This window comes from Scatophagus argus, chromosome 21 (genome assembly GCF_020382885.2).
Source record: "Scatophagus argus isolate fScaArg1 chromosome 21, fScaArg1.pri, whole genome shotgun sequence".
NCBI classification, from domain to species: Eukaryota; Metazoa; Chordata; class Actinopteri; family Scatophagidae; genus Scatophagus; species Scatophagus argus.
In genome coordinates this window covers 9,598,488-9,614,535 of record NC_058513.1, presented here as the reverse complement: position 1 = coordinate 9,614,535, position 16,048 = coordinate 9,598,488, and the positions used below count along the sequence as shown (strand labels likewise).

Below are 16,048 nucleotides of genomic sequence, written 5' to 3'. Positions count from 1 at the left end.
TTTTTTTACTTGGTTGTAAGAAAAGACAAAGACAATATCTCTCTCCTTAAACTGATCTTTATTCAGCATTTCAGTGATATTTCAAATCTCCGATGCTTAAAAAAAAAAAAAAAAAAAACTTGTTTGACTCAAAATAGTTAGCATTATACAAAATATTTGTGTAGGATGAAACCTCTGACCAACTGGAATGCATGACATGATACAATCGAGTCTTCATAAAAATGTGACTCATTTTAACAGCTTAGGAAAAATTTTAGCACTATATTAATGACATTATTATTTTTCCAATTTTCAAGAAGAATTGAGGTATTTTCTGTTATTTTGCAGAGAACTTCTCCTGTGCCATTGGTACAATAGTGACATGTGTGGTAAACTGTAAAAATATTTTGCAATTTTCTTAACGGAGAAGAATGCACAGTGTGAGGGACTGTTGCCCTCTTGACTCTGTGTATCTTTTGAAATATGGAGCTTGAGTAACTGTGCTGCTGTGACCTTTACAGAGTGTGTTTATCAAAGAGGTATTCTCCCATAGAGCCGTGTGTCTCGGACGCAGTGATGCGGGTCAGACTGCCAATGTAATCACCCAGCTTCTTGATGGTGTCATGGCTGTCAGTGAGGAAGTGCTGCTCGAGGAAGTCACACAGCTACAAAACAAAGAAAGACAGAAAACAATGAGTAAGATGTATGTCAAACAAAGTTATTAAGGTGGCCAATTAGGAAATAAATTATTGTAAGGTTAATAATGAAGAGAATAAACACCCCTTAAATCTTCCTGACACTAATTATGCGGAATTGAACTCACACAGAAAAGTACTTTCAATGTGTGACAGTGTATCTGTTTCACACCATATTGATTATCTCACAGCTGAACAACAGCCTTAGCACAAGTGGCAGTTATATCTACCTCAGTGCCAGACTTACGTGAGGGTCGCTGTGGACGCCAGCTCTGCGGTGCACATCGAGAATACATGTGTTAAGAGACTTCTGGTAGTCCAGGGAAAAGGACATTGCATCCAGGCCACCTCTCCAATCCTCTCTACTTGGTTTCTAGAACATTTGATACTCAGATAAACATATATATCAAGAAATGTACAAATCTTATCAATAATGAGGGGGATGGACATTGTGTACTTACAGCAATAGTCTGAAGCAAAATTCTTCCTCCTCTCATATTCTGATATTCCAGCAGCTTCTCAGCCTGTTCCCTCTCTTTCACTGAGCGCTCCAAGAAAAAACTGGAGAACTTTGGCAAGGCAACATCATCCCTGTCAAAATACATCCCCTACAGAGATGAAAGAAACGCTGTATTCAGGGGGATTCCAATGCAGGCGTGACAAAAAACATTCCCTTCAAAGAGGAAAAATATCTATCGTTTTAACATTATTTAAACACTTAATATGAAAAGTCACAGAGAAACCATACCGATGTTGATTAACGTTACTCATTAGAGAAACCGTACCAGAGCAAGATAGGTGTAGGATGCACTGAGCTTGAGGTTGATGAGTTTGTTGACGTCTCCCTCGGTCTCCGAATGGAGGTTTTGTTTTACCACAGACTGCATTTCTAAAAGACAGAAATAATAATAATAATAATGGATAATAATGTAAACCAAAACAACTAATAAGCTCCTCATCAAACAACAACAACAAACAATCCAGAAAAGAAAATAACAGAATATACCTCTCCAGCTAACCTGGCTAGCAAACGCTTTTGCTCACTCACCCTCGCAAGTGAGCTCGTCAAGTTTCTGCACCGCTTTTCTACACACCTTTTAAGTAACCGGTGTTTAAGAGCTTTAGTAAACCATCGGCCATACTGTCGTCATGTGTTACGAAGTGAACTGAATTCAACTGTGCTTTAACGACTATAACCAAATGAAGGCAATGCTAACGTTAGCACATCTTGATAGCTGCGAATTTCAGTTCGAATGATATCAATTAGATAAAGTGAAGTAAAGACAACGTTAATTAGCCTCAAAACCTGAGTATAGTTTAGTTCGTTTACTGAAATCACATAAAAAAACGAACTAACAACCAATTTAACTCTGATAAGTCAAGGCTGACGGGTAGCAATAGTCGCATGCTGAAAGTTTAGCTATCGCTAGCATCAACATAAGCATTAACAGCCTGGGTAACCTGTAACGCTGTGTTAGCTGAGCCAGACTGTCGTTAAAGTTGAGTTATTCTATTACAGGTCAATGTTACTTTTGTTTTTTGTCACTCACTTGGTCTGTGAAGGTAACATTAACTCCACTTAGCCAACACCGTGGCTGCCTGTATCTTCTTGTTTACACACCACGGACAGTGACCCTCCCCCAGCCAACGGTAGCTACTGTGAATTTATATTCTCTGTACATCAGTACTGCCACCTCTTGTTTGTCTGTGGACACATTATATTTCAGACAACCTGAGTGTCTAACTCACGGATTGTACGTTCACCCCGACCTCAACAAATTGCTTAAAAAACAATATTGGATCTGCTAATTATTATAATAATTTTAAATGAAATTAATTTCTTGTGACGTTACTTGAACAAACGCCACAGTGAACAGACCAGACAATAATGAAGGTATGTGTGTGGAAATGGGAAGCATACCGGGTTGGGGAACACGTCCAGAAACTTGGGTGGTTTTAAGGAGAGATGTAGCACAGTTATTGTATATACGCTGCAGTATGTTTAAAATTCTGGGAGAGTGGATCAAAAGAGGCAACTGAAACGGTTGCTATCAAAGTCATAAATTAGCTTATCAGCATTACTGCCAGTGCATAACAATTGTGTAGGAACTTATCCAACTTGTTAGTGTTATATAACACAGATACTGTACAGTATGACCACACATGCTGTTTGATATATATGTTATATATTGTATTAAAATGTTTCAGTTACAACAAAGTGATTAGACAAATAAATACAGTTTTAAATGTGAGTGTTTCATCTGTTTTTTCTGTAGGGCTTATTTATGGTGCTAGCAAAGTCCAGCAGGAGCTGTTAGTTTTAAAACATTTATTGACCTTTGAAATTGTTTAGCCAGAATTTTTTTTGTATGTATTAAGAACTAAGACTCAAAAAACATGAGGACCATTCTGAACATGAATTCCACTTCTTCATACCTTCATAATGCCAGTCTTAGAGTGATAAGGAAATTATAGTTGGGGTAGTGGCCAAATATCATAAAATACACATTTCCATAAATGTTGAATAAATGGGCATTTTAAAACAAGCATTGGTTATGCTCAATATATAATAAGGAAGTTCATTATAGTTGTCCTGTTTATGACTAATATTATGCAATATTTAAGGATTGGGGAAAAGATGATAATTATGATGTTTAACTTCCTCCTAAAGTTTCCCCATTGGACACTGGACAGTGTTCTCTTTGATGTAACACCGCTGTTATTGGACGCTGTGCCATAATGTGAGATTGTAAATGCTGTCATGTTTTTTACAAAAACGTGTTAGGGGTGTTTTTGTAGTTCCTTAAACATTTCAACCACAAGCAATCTATAAATATCACCCCCCCAGAGACAGTGCGGTGAAACCAAAAGCAAATCTTCTGTGAAACCAGTACTAGTGTGGATAGATAGATAGATAGATGGATTAGACGGTCACTTTGATTAAGAAATCATATAATAATGTAAGAAATTTAAAATGATTAATAACATTCACATTCTAATAGTACACAGACGGTCACAAACATGAAACTGGTTATGATTACTATATAGCAGCTGTTGAGCAATTATCATGAATAAATATGTAAAACATGTACACTTTAACCGTTAATAAGGAAGTAAAGGCGGGGCAAAGGTCTCTGTGGTTGTACAAGGCCAAAAAGGAGAAGCAGCAATTTACTTAGTCACTTGCCTATATGAGAAGGGACCAGAGGTTACAGAAGGAGGACATGGTTAAGAATTAAAAGTCAACAGCACTGGAATAAAGTTAATATTGGACTTTGGCAGCCCAGGGACGAAGACATTCTTTGCAAGCCTTAAGTGTTGTTGTCTACGTCAGCATGTCAGTGGTAGTACTGAAAATAGAATCTTGAAGCTGGGGACAACAGAGGAATTATCAAGTTCATAGTATGTGTGTTCCTTAGAAACTGTAACAATGATGAAGCCTTTATCTTTTAAAATTGTCTCAGAACACTTGCTGGGCTGCCTCTTCCTGAGTCTGCTTGTGGTAAGTTTTTTTTACCTTCAGCTTTGATGTTAATGATAGTGTGCCTTTATTCTCTAAAAGGTTGTACGCAACAAAAGGAAACGATAGTGTCAAAACCACAGTGAAGCCTCATTGCCTGACAGTGGAATTGCTTTGTCTGAAATATCAGTATTTACAGAAAACAAAAAGACTCGCCCTACTTCAGAATGATGAACTTTTTCAGATGTTGAAATATGCCTTCATTCTTTTTCTGCAGCAGTAATCCATTTTCATTCACTTCCTCACACAAGCAAACATGAAGAAATAATGTAAAATATAAATGGAGCTCTGTGCATTGCATAATTTATACAGGGTGATTTAGCTGGATACTGTTGATGTTTTGAATGCCATGTCTTGGTAGAAAATGTAGCCCATGAAAGCTATCTGCTGTAACTATAGTGCACAAATATGTGCATTTAATGAATAAGATTTGCTATAATTTAAAAAACAAAATAAAACAATGATCGTACATTCAAACATGAATTTGTTTGTCAGCCATTTTAGCAGCAATTTGATTTAGAGATATACTTTAAAAAATGCTAAAACATAACTTTGGGATACTCAGACATAACGTGAGAGTTCTCGCAGCTGCGTAGCTCCCATAGATGAACACTTCTGGCAATTTTGTCCAGCATGAAATTAGATTTTCATGTTATTTTCTAAATCTAAGATAATTTTATTATCTTTTATAATATTGTTATATTCTCTATATTTTTCTGTGACCCGATGACTCCTGTTCTTAGGGCACCACTTATTCCAGCACAACATCCACACTTGAAACGAATCCGACAGAAACACTGCCAACCGCTCCAATGACAACTGTTTCAGTGACAAATTCACGTAAGTATGACTTTTGAAATGTTTACATTCACGCATTTTTATTGCAATCGACTGATTGTTTTGACAAATTGCCATATTTATATGTAATTATAACTTTCACTATGGTACCTATTCATCATCAGAAATAAAACTGGATGATGATTTTATGGATTTGGAGGACAAATGCAAGTTATTATTTACATTCTATTCCCTCCGAATGCTAAAGTGTTTGAATTCGGTTCAGTTAGACAAATTGATACCAGTATAACTCTGCAGTGGGTAAAAATTGGTTAGCTACAGTGAAAAAGACATATAACATATATATGCTGCTGAGTGTGAGGAACACTGAGTCACACATACAATCTCAGATTTAACAAATATGAGTGAACACAACTTCACTTTCTTAACACCTCTTGAAAATTTCAGAAGTAACAGAGTAAACACAACCGCATTTACAGGAATGTGAGTATTCCTCTCATAAAGCCACATAGCAAGAGCTTAGATGGTAATAACATGCATGTCATTTAAAGTTTCTGTGTAACAGGTTGGTCTTGCTATTTTTGACTGACTGTGACTGAAAATTTTATTAGGGTTATCCTGCCATTTAAAAAACAAAGGTCAGTTAATTGTTATTTTGCAAGTCTTCCATTTCAGCTCCTCCAAATACAGAAGAGTTGAAAGCAGTGGGACAAGCTGAGATCAATATAACTGCAATGGGTGAAGGTGGATAATGTTTGCTTTCTGTAATAAAACTGTCAACTCTTTGTTGTTTCAGCTCCTGAAAATGTGAACTCTGTGACTGTGGTGACACAAAATGAGAGCAGTATAACTCTGATGTGGGACAAAGTTAACAACATCTTAACATACATCTTACAATATAATAACAGTGGCAATGTCATGACGGAAAATATCACTGCATCTTCTGATGGGGCATCAGTCACACATGTGGTCTCTTCACTTACTGTTGGGACAAGATATAATTTCATTCTCTTCACTGTGTTGGATGGGGTCAATAGCACTGGATTCCCATTTGAAGCTGTCACAGGTAAGTGACCTTTTCAGTATACATTTGGAATCAAGTATTTTTGGTTGTGATCACAGAAAACATGTTATATTTCCTCATTATCACTTTTCTCTTTGTCAGTTGAGCAAAACAAAACTTGAAATATCTACTATACGGACATGATTATATGCCGTATAGGATTCATGTCTCTTTACATTCTAGTTCCTTGTAATATAGAAGAGTTGAAAACAGCTGGACAAACTGAGCCGAATATAACTCTGCCGTGAATACAAGAGGATAATGTACTTAACTGTGCGATTTCTCTGCTAAAACTGTCAACTCTTTGTTGTTTCAGCTCCTGAAAATGTGATTTCTGTGACTGTGGTGACACAAAATGAGAGCAGTATAACTCTGAAGTGGGAGAAAGTTAACAGCATCTCAACATACATCCTACAATATGATAACAATGGAAATGGCATGAGGGAAAATATCACTGCATCTTCTGATGAGACATCAGTCACACATGTGGTCTCTTCACTTACTGTTGGGACAAGATATAATTTCATTCTCTTCACTGTGTTGGATGGGGTCACTAGCACTGGACGCCCATTTGAAGCTGTCACAGGTAAGTGATCTTTTCAGTATACCTTTGGAATCAGGTATTTTTGGTTGTGATCACAGAAAACATGTTATATTTCCTCATTATCACTTTTCTCTTTGTCAGTTGAGCAAAACAAAACTTGAAATATCTACTATACAGACATGATTATACGCCGTATAGGATTCATGTCCTTTTACATTGTAGTCATTCTAGTTCCTTGTAATATAGAAGAGTTGAAAACAGCTGGACAAACTGAGCCAAATATAACTCTGCCGTGAATACAAGAGGATAATGTACTTAACTGTGTGATTTCTCTGCTAAAACTGTCAACTCTTTGTTGTTTCAGCTCCTGAAAATGTGATTTCTGTGACTGTGGTGACACAAAATGAGAGCAGTATAACTCTGAAGTGGGAGAAAGTTGACAACAACTCAACATACATCCTACAATATGATAACAATGGCAATGTCATGAGGGAAAATATCACTGCATCTTCTGATGAGACATCAGTCACACATGTGGTCTCTTCACTTACTGTTGGGACAAGATATAATTTCATTCTCTTCACTGTGTTTGAGGGAGTCAATAGCACTGGACACACATTTGAAGCTGTCACAGGTAAGTGATCTTTTCAGTATACCTTTGGAATCAGGTATTTTTGGTTGTGATCACAGAAAACATGTTATATTTCCTCATTATCACTTTTCTCTTTCTCAGCTGGGCAAAACAATATGCTGTATATTTAAGAGGATTCACATCTCTTTACATTCTAGCTTCTTGAAATACAGAAGAATTTGAATCAGTTGAACAAATTGAGATCAATGTAACTTTGGAGTGAATAAAAGTGGATTATGCCCTCAATTGTATACCTTTTCTGCTGAAACTATCAACTCTTTGTTGTTTCAGTTCCTGAAAATGTGAATTCTGTGACTGTGGTGACACAAGACAAGAGCAGTATAACTCTGAAGTGGGAGAAAGTTAACAGCATCTCAACATACATCCTACAATATAATAACAGTGGCAATGTCATGACGGAAAATATCACTGCATCTTCTGATGAGACATCAGTCACACATGTGGTCTCTTCACTTACTGCTGGGACAAGATATAATTTCATTCTCTTCACTGTGTTGGATGGGGTCACTAGCACTGGATTCCCATTTGAAGCTGTCACAGGTAAGTGATCTTTTCAGTATACCTTTGGAATCAGGTATTTTTGGTTGTGATCACAGAAAACACGTTATATTTCCTCATTATCACTTTTCTCTTTGTCAGTTGAGCAAAACAAAACTTGAAATATCTACTATACGGACATGATTATATGCTGTATAGGATTCATGTCCCTTTACATTCTAGTTTCTTGTAATATAGAAGAGTTGAAAACAGCTGGACAAACTGAGCCAAATATAACTCTGCCGTGAATACAAGAGGATAATGTACTTAACTGTGTGATTTCTCTGCTAAAACTGTCAACTCTTTGTTGTTTCAGCTCCTGAAAGTGTGATTTCTGTGACTGTGGTGACACAAAATGAGAGCAGTATAACTCTGAAGTGGGAGAAAGTTGACAACAACTCAACATACATCCTACAATATGATAACAATGGCAATGTCATGACGGAAAATATCACTGCATCTTCGGATGAGACATCAGTCACACATGTGGTCTCTTCACTTACTGCTGGGACAAGATATAATTTCATTCTCTTCACTGTGTTGGATGGGGTCGCTAGCACTGGATTCCCATTTGAAGCTGTCACAGGTAAGTGATCTTTTCAGTATACCTTTGGAATCAGGTATTTTTGGTTGTGATCACAGAAAACATGTTATATTTCCTCATTATCACTAATCTCTTTGTCAGCTGGGCAAAATAATATGCTGTATATTTAAGAGGATTCACGTCTCTTTACATTCTAATTTTTTTTAATACAGAAAAATTTGAATCAGTTCAACAAATTGAGATCAATATAACTTTGGAGTGGATTATGCCCTCAATTGTATACCTTTTCTGCTGAAACTGTCAACTCTTTGTCTTCTCAGTTCCTGAAAATGTGAATTCTGTGACTGTGGTGACACAAGACAAGAGCAGTATAACTCTGAAGTGGGAGAAAGTTAACAACATCTCAACATACATCCTACAATATAATAACAGTGGCAATGTCATGACGGAAAATATCACTGCATCTTCTGATGAGACATCAGTCACACATGTGGTCTCTTCACTTACTGTTGGGACAAGATATAATTTCATTCTTTTCACTGTGTTGGATGGGGTCGCTAGCACTGGATTCCCATTTGAAGCTGTCACAGGTAAGTGATCTTTTCAGTATACCTTTGGAATCAGGTATTTTTGGTTGTGATCACAGAAAACATGTTATATTTCCTCATTATCACTTTTCTCTTTGTCAGCTGAGCAAAACAAAACTTGAAATATCTACTATACGGACATGATTATATGCCGTATAGGATTCATGTCTCTTTACATTCTAGTTCCTTGTAATATAGAAGAGTTGAAAACAGCTGGACAAACTGAGCCGAATATAACTCTGCCGTGAATACAAGAGGATAATGTACTTAACTGTGTGATTTCTCTGCTAAAACTGTCAACTCTTTGTTGTTTCAGCTCCTGAAAATGTGATTTCTGTGACTGTGGTGACACAAAATGAGAGCAGTATAACTCTGAAGTGGGACAAAGTTAACAGCATCTCAACATACATCTTACAATGTGATAACAATGGCAATGTCATGATGGAAAATATCACTGCATCTTCTGATGAGACATCAGTCACACATGTGGTCTCTTCACTTACTGCTGGGACAAGATATAATTTCATTCTCTTCACTGTGTTTGAGGGAGTCAAAAGTATTGGATACACATTTGAAGCTGTCACAGGTAAGTGATTTCTGAGTATACAAATGTACACATTTTTCTTGTGATTAAAAGATAAAGTGCTATATTTGTAATTATCACTTTCACAGTTTGCTCTGTCGTCACTTGTTGACCAAGATAAAATTTGAAATATCTAATATACAGACTTTCATATCTTTTTACATATCAAATATAATATCAAATACAGAAGAGTTTCAATCAGTTGGACAAACTGCGACAAATTTAACTCTGCAGTGAATAAAAGAAGATGATGTCCTTAACTGTGTACTTTCTCTAATCTAACAGTTAATGCTTTATCTTTTCAGCTCCTGAAAATGCGAAGGATGTGAATGCGTTGACACAAAATGAGACCAGCATAACTCTGCAGTGGAAAAAAGTGGATAATATTGTCAAATATACACTCCTGTTCAATGGAACAGAAATAAATGTGACTGCAACAGGACAAACACCAACTAAACACACAATCCCGGGACTCACAAGTGGGACTAAATATGATTGCATTCTCTTCACTCTGTTTGAAAATGTCAAAAGCAGTGGCGTAGATTGCACTGCAGCCACTGGTAAGATGTTTTTCCTCTGATACTGGCCTACAACAAGAGCAAGAATGGAGCTCTATGACAATATTTAATGTGAAGTTTTAAGAATAGAGGGGGTGTTGATCATCTAATTTTTGAGAAAGTATCAGCATGGAATGAAAGTTAAAAGATGTAGAGTTTAGAGGAACCCAACATTATATCACCTTTCTTCATTCTACTTATTTATCATGCAGAAGAGTTAATTGATAATCGAAGTCAGACCAGCAAAAAACTGCAGTAAAAAGGCAGAAAATTGTTACTAAGAATTTGAGTTTGATGGAATACGCAGCCAGTAGATAGTGACCCGGACATGGCCTTATACAGTCTGGATAATTGAGATAAATCTTCACAGGTGTCAAAGTTGTAAAGGCTTAACTTCACTTTCTCTAAAATATGTCATAATATGTAGGATTTATCTTCAGGTCTAAAGCTTTTGTTCTAATTTTCTTTTAAGATTCCAAACTTCATTCTTTATTGTATGGTGTGTGTGTATGTGTATGTGTTTGTGTGTGTTTTAAGATGCACAGCCTTAACTTTTTGGTGACCAAAGCCTTTTGTTATCAGTTCCCTCAGTGGTGGATTTGGTCAGGGTGACTGAACGCTCTGCGACTGCCATAACCCTGGAGTGGAATGTGACGGTGGATAAAAACTGGAGCTATTTTCTTCATTTTAATGGGGAACATTTGCAGTTTCACCCAGATAACTCCAGGAAAGTTGTGTCGCACTTTTTCCAGTCTCTCAAGCCTGGAACTGAATATCCATTTAGTGTGATCACATCATTCTTTGGACTCAACAGTACTGCTTATAATGACTTCACAGTAACAGGTATATACAGAATTGCTGTAAGTAGATATGTTGCCATATGACTTATAACATTGTTTCACATGTAAATTTGCAAAGAAAACACAAATTTTCTTTTACTTTTGTGCAAACAACTAACAAATTAAGCTTTTGTCTGCTGTTTTTCATTCATTTCAGCCATGGACTGTGCTAGTGTAACCTGGCATGTTACAAACACAACGATCCAAGGAATGATTGATGGCCTGTTCTCAACTGCAAATGCCACTTATGAATCACAAACTCATGTTGGTGATAGTGTCAGTAGCAATGTGACATTTACTGGCCTTTACCCTGGTGCAACCTATAATGTCACTCTTGATTATGAAAAAAATTCCAAAATCTTTCGACAGTATGACTGCCCGGTGACAATCCGTAAGTATAAATCTGAACATTTTTCTGCATTTTAAACTGAAATGATGTGAAGTATTAGTAATGTTCTCTGTCTCTGTTTTGGTTCCTTGATCAATCATGTAATCAGTTTAGGTTTTTTGTGTTCTTTTACAATGCCTTTATTTATGTAACACAAATTATTAGCATTTTTTGAAAGGGTCTTATGTGATTTATATTGATTATTTTTAATGTCAGTGGTAATTCAGTGATAACTAGTTCAGTTAATAATCAGTTTGTCTGATTATTAAATCAGAGTCAAAAAAAAAAATAAAAAAAGAAATGCCCGCTAGTAGTTTCAAGCAAACTCCTGAACACTGTCACCTTACAGTATTACATTTATTCACACGTTTCAGTGCTTCATCACACAATTGCCCACATGTACCCAGAGTCCAGAGTGGTGTTTTTAAATTGCCATTTCTTTGCGACCAACAGTCCAAACCCCAAAATATTGATGAATGTTGAATTTTATGAGCTGTTAATCAATTTTCATTTTAGTTTTGGTGTTTCTTTTAGCAGATCTTAAAATGTTTGGTAATTTCTATCAAATCTGTGTGTTTTCAGTATAGAAGTGAAATATGCCGCTATGTGCTGTTGATTGTGACAAAACTGTAAAGGTTTCCTCTTGTTTTACTCAGTTCCTCCAGATTTAAGTGCTCACTGTGAGTACTGGGCAGGTGGCTATTCTGTCTCTATTGTCTGGAATAAACCAGATGGTGTGTGGACTGAAGTGGAGGTGAACGTGACTGGGAAAACTTACACAGTGAATGAAGATGGGAAACAGAGGGTCAAATTATCTGGATTCTCACCTGCCAGAACATATGAGGTGTCTTTTGGTTCACTGTCTGGGGACTTAAGAAACTCTGAACCATTTGTTTTTTCATGTTCTACTGATCCAAGGGGTGAGTCATAGTGACTTTATTACCATATAGAAATATTTCTAATTTAAAAATTAAACAATATATTCTTATTTTTCCTTTTCATTGTGCTGTTTAGCATCACTTAGTTTGTATCGACTTGTTTGGTGTTTGGTCTTTCACATTTTTTGTTGCATTACAAAATGTATCCTAGTGGGAAAATAAATCGGATTCTGATGCAAGTGGAGATGACACTGTTGTGTTGAGTATCTATTTATCATTTAACCCAGAATTTGCTTCCCATAGGAGTCATTGCAGGAGCAGTAGTTGCTGTGCTGCTTTTTGCTGTCCTGGCCTGTCTGGCAGTCTTCATATTTCTTAAAAGGCCAGATATTATCAGGTTAGTGCTGCCTTCGTGACTATAGTTACAATATCTCACTGACACACACTCATCAGACTCAATCAGTGAACCTCATTGCTTCTTTCCCACAGCAGAAAAAAGTCATTCATTGGTGGCTCCAAACTACCTGAGAAAAAGTGCAAGTAAGTATAATTTGTTTTTTTTTATTAACACCACTCTGTCCGGTAAAATTGATAAAAATGAGAACATTATGTTCTGTAAAATGAAGCAAATGAAGCCTGTTTGGGAGATAAATAATTGGTAACCACATTTGAAAATATACAGTCACTATGATAAATGTCAATCTTTATTCTGTATACCTAAGATCATTAGGTATACAACATGACATGAATTTTGTTATTATTATTTTTTTCTCAGAGCTATTTCAGTGGCAAAGTTTCCTGACCATTTTCGCCAGTTAAGTGGGGATGAGAACAGGGGTTTCAGTGAGGAATATGAGGTACAAAAGCTAATTGTATTTTGTTCTTCCTCTGCTATTTCTTCCTTTTTTTGTATAGTACACATGCAATAGTAATATTGTATGTGTACAGTTGGGGTTAATTGTTTAATTTCTTTTCTGTCATGCAGAGCCTCATTGCTGTTGGCACAGAACAGACAAAAAGGGAAGCTCTTCTACCTGAGAACAAACCAAAGAATCGTTTCAATAATGTCCTGCCATGTAAGCCCGTGTCCTCTGACTGCTGAACCATTACAAGCAACAGAGAGTTATGAAATGGTCCAGATCCACTGACTGACTGAGTGCAGCTGTGGCTCTTTTTGTGCATTGCACTTAAACCATCCTGTTTTTTTCATCCTAGATGATTGGTGTCGGGTGAGGCTAACCACATCAACTCCCAATGCAGACTCTGACTACATTAATGCCAGTTACATGCCAGTAAGTATTACCTGATAGCAATCATTTAATAAAGCTGTCAAAAAACACAGTAAGAAAGAACAGATTTGAAAAATCTGAAATGTTCACTGTCTGGAGAGAAGTTACCACAGTTGCAAACAAATAACTGCTAAAACAGCAGCACATGCACAGTCATTTGACATCTAACAATTTCTGCTGACTTTATGTCACCTCATGAGCATAAAATTTTATTTCATAGTGTTAACTGTGAAAATATAATTTTGCCAACTGCTTCTCAGGGATACAACAGCAACAGAGAGTACATCGCCACTCAGGGTCCTCTGCCTTCCACAGTCAATGATTTCTGGAGGATGGTCTGGGAACAAAGAGTGAAAGGCATCGTCATGGTAACCAACTGCACTGAGGGAGGACGGGTGAGTTTCCGTGGGGAATTACAGGTCTTTTATTACCAGATTTAAAAGGAAGTACAAACTCAAAATTTAGTGAGCCCTCGTGAATCATTTGCTTTTATACCTAGAATATTGTCACATGGTGACAGTTTAGGTCTCACTTGCCTCTTCTATTGCTACAGTTGGTAGGACTGGTATTTAGTAACTGATTTTTGCTCATGTCATTATCCACCTGCTGTTCATTTGCACTGTTTTTCACCCACTTACACTATACTCCACCCTGCACTACCTCACTTTTGGACTACCTCCAGAAGCATATTTATTTTACTTATCTTATTTTATTTTGTTTTCCCTTATTCTATTTTATTTTATTTTATTCTTCTATTATATGTTACTTGTTACGTTCTATGTATGCACCAATCACCAAGACAAATTCCTGGTAATGTGAAACCTCTTCACTTAGAATGGCAATAAAGTCTTTTCTGATTCTGATTTATTGTATGCTTCTTTTTCCTAGACCAAGTGTGAACGATACTGGCCTGCAGAAAGCAAGCCTTGCCTTTACGGGGAGCTGTTGGTCATCACAAGATATGAGCAAGAGGAGCCCAATTGGACATTGAGGGAATTTATGGTGAAACATGTACGAAACAGCTCAGTTTTTTTGGTGTAACTAAATAGGTTGGGTTTATTAATACATATTCAAGTCACAGAGCACAACAAAATGAATGAAAATTGTTTGAGTTTGTGTATATTTGCTTTTAAAGAAGATGATGCTTGATGATATTATATATTACAATACATAATACAATTACCAGTCACTATATTGGTTCAGATTAGACCTGCAGTAATTAAACTCTTCTATGTAAACCTTCTTCATAGAAAAAAACCTCAGAGGAGCGCACAGTGAAACATTTTCACTTTACTGTCTGGCCTGACCATGGAGTCCCACAGGGCACAGGAGTCCTGATCCAGTTCAGAGAACTCGTGAGACAGCACATACAGAGAGAAGGGGCTACATCACCAACTGTAGTTCACTGCAGGTATAGAATGAGTGCTTGTTTTAAGTCTGGAGCCAGCTGTTGGGCACTTTTGTATGAAAATCACCAACTGAATAGCTGCAATCATATCTTTTGATGTACCTAATGATGACCATCACACCTTTTCTGTTTGTGTCTGCCTGTCAGTGCTGGAGTAGGGAGGACAGGCACTATCATTGCTCTAGATGTGCTGCTTCAGCAGCTAGAGAAAGAAAGAGGCGTGGGCATAAAAGAGTTCGTGCACAAGATGAGACTGAATCGACCACACATGGTGCAGATGGAGGTAAAACTGATCATATTAAGTTGCTTCAGGCCGAGCTACCACTTCCTTAGTAAGATACCCACAGTTGGTGAAGCAAACACTGAAACTATAGCAAAAAATCATGCTTGGATTTCCATGTAGTTGCTCATACCAGATCTGTCTCCTGTCCCATATAGGTTTTACAAGTTTATCTAACTGATTTTTATTATCCAAAAATAGGCACAATAAAATGTATCCAATTTTATGGTTAATATATATGTACTGTACTTGTATTACACTTGGTCACTTTGAATGTAAGACATAAAGAATACTATGAGATAATTCTTTCCGTAAGACCTTAAATCTTGCATTCACTCATTTATTGTTGACTCCACCATGATGTGTTTATATGCACATTTCCATTCGCTGTGACACTGAATTATATTAATAATTATTAATAATAATAATTTCATAAACACAAAAGCTGGACCCACATTATTAGGAAACTCTGAGGCTTGTAAAAATTTACAGAACATTAAGAGTTACACAGTTTAATGTGTTTAACCCTTTAACTCCGTGGCAACATGCAAACGAGGAAGTGGCATCCAGTATACAGTGTGTACATATGCACTCCACATTCACAGTTCTGCTTTTCAAATGACCAAGGGATGTGGTTTCTGTCTTTTCAGTCGCAGTATGTTTTCCTACACCAGTGCATCTTGGACTGCCTGGAGCCAATTGAGAAGACTGAAGAGAACATATATGAGAATGCAGACATGATATATGAAAATGCCACTGCACTGCGAGAGCTGCACCAAAATACCTAAACTAAATAAGATGTACAGTCCTGCAGTCAGTCATTTGTGCAATTAATTCAAAACTAATTGTAAAGTCTACATGGTCTATATTGTTATAAGCTGTACATATGAAAAACACATCTTTACTG

At 36.7% G+C, this 16,048-nt stretch overlaps 2 protein-coding genes across 9 annotated transcripts; one reads left to right on the top strand and one right to left on the bottom strand.

The window, feature by feature from the left end:
* Positions 1–41: 41 nt before the first annotated feature.
* Positions 42–2,379, bottom strand: zgc:56095 (Ferritin, lower subunit-like). 2 transcript variants are annotated; one of them, XM_046377650.1, is made up of 5 exons: positions 2,225–2,379; positions 1,460–1,563; positions 1,136–1,282; positions 922–1,047; positions 42–644 (listed from the first exon to the last, which is right to left on the bottom strand). In XM_046377650.1, exons 2-5 carry the CDS (start codon positions 1,559–1,561, stop codon positions 495–497), a joined length of 525 nt encoding a protein of 174 aa, XP_046233606.1. In that variant the 5' UTR covers positions 1,562–1,563; positions 2,225–2,379; the 3' UTR covers positions 42–494. The 2 variants fall into 2 exon arrangements, with proteins under 2 accessions (XP_046233606.1, XP_046233607.1); XM_046377651.1 differs by lacking the exon at positions 2,225–2,379 and adding an exon at positions 1,681–1,699.
* A 1,468-nt stretch (positions 2,380–3,847) lies between these two features.
* On the top strand, positions 3,848–15,929 carry LOC124052873 (receptor-type tyrosine-protein phosphatase H-like). Of its 7 annotated transcripts, none has more exons than XM_046377630.1 (23): positions 3,848–4,176; positions 4,938–5,034; positions 5,789–6,058; positions 6,372–6,641; positions 6,964–7,233; positions 7,522–7,791; positions 8,105–8,374; positions 8,653–8,922; positions 9,236–9,505; positions 9,808–10,062; positions 10,642–10,902; positions 11,056–11,289; positions 11,943–12,206; positions 12,468–12,561; positions 12,657–12,704; positions 12,940–13,021; positions 13,150–13,240; positions 13,380–13,456; positions 13,714–13,848; positions 14,342–14,464; positions 14,704–14,864; positions 15,009–15,144; positions 15,792–15,929. In XM_046377630.1, the coding sequence occupies exons 1-23, from the start codon at positions 4,105–4,107 to the stop codon at positions 15,927–15,929; spliced, it is 4,158 nt and encodes a 1,385-aa protein (XP_046233586.1). In that variant the 5' UTR covers positions 3,848–4,104. The 7 variants fall into 7 exon arrangements, with proteins under 7 accessions (XP_046233586.1, XP_046233590.1, XP_046233585.1 ...); XM_046377629.1 differs by having other exon boundaries at positions 3,849–4,176; positions 12,654–12,704; XM_046377632.1 differs by lacking the exon at positions 6,964–7,233 and having other exon boundaries at positions 3,849–4,176; positions 12,654–12,704.
* Positions 15,930–16,048: the final 119 nt, after the last annotated feature.

Bases quoted from the DNA above. Each gene is read 5' to 3' on its own strand.
- LOC124052873 (XM_046377629.1), top strand. From the start codon at position 4,105: ATGATGAAGCCTTTATCTTTTAAAATTGTCTCAGAACACTTGCTGGGC. The intron at 5,035-5,788 runs GTAAGTATGACT...TTGTTGTTTCAG, and splicing joins TGTTTCAGTGACAAATTCAC to CTCCTGAAAATGTGAACTCT. The intron at 12,207-12,467 runs GTGAGTCATAGT...TGCTTCCCATAG, and splicing joins ATGTTCTACTGATCCAAGGG to GAGTCATTGCAGGAGCAGTA.
- zgc:56095 (XM_046377650.1), bottom strand. From the start codon at position 1,561: ATGCAGTCTGTGGTAAAACAAAACCTCCATTCGGAGACCGAGGGAGAC. The intron at 1,283-1,459 runs GTACGGTTTCTC...TCATCTCTGTAG, and splicing joins CCTACACCTATCTTGCTCTG to GGGATGTATTTTGACAGGGA. The intron at 645-921 runs GTAAGTCTGGCA...TTTGTTTTGTAG, and splicing joins GCGTCCACAGCGACCCTCAC to CTGTGTGACTTCCTCGAGCA.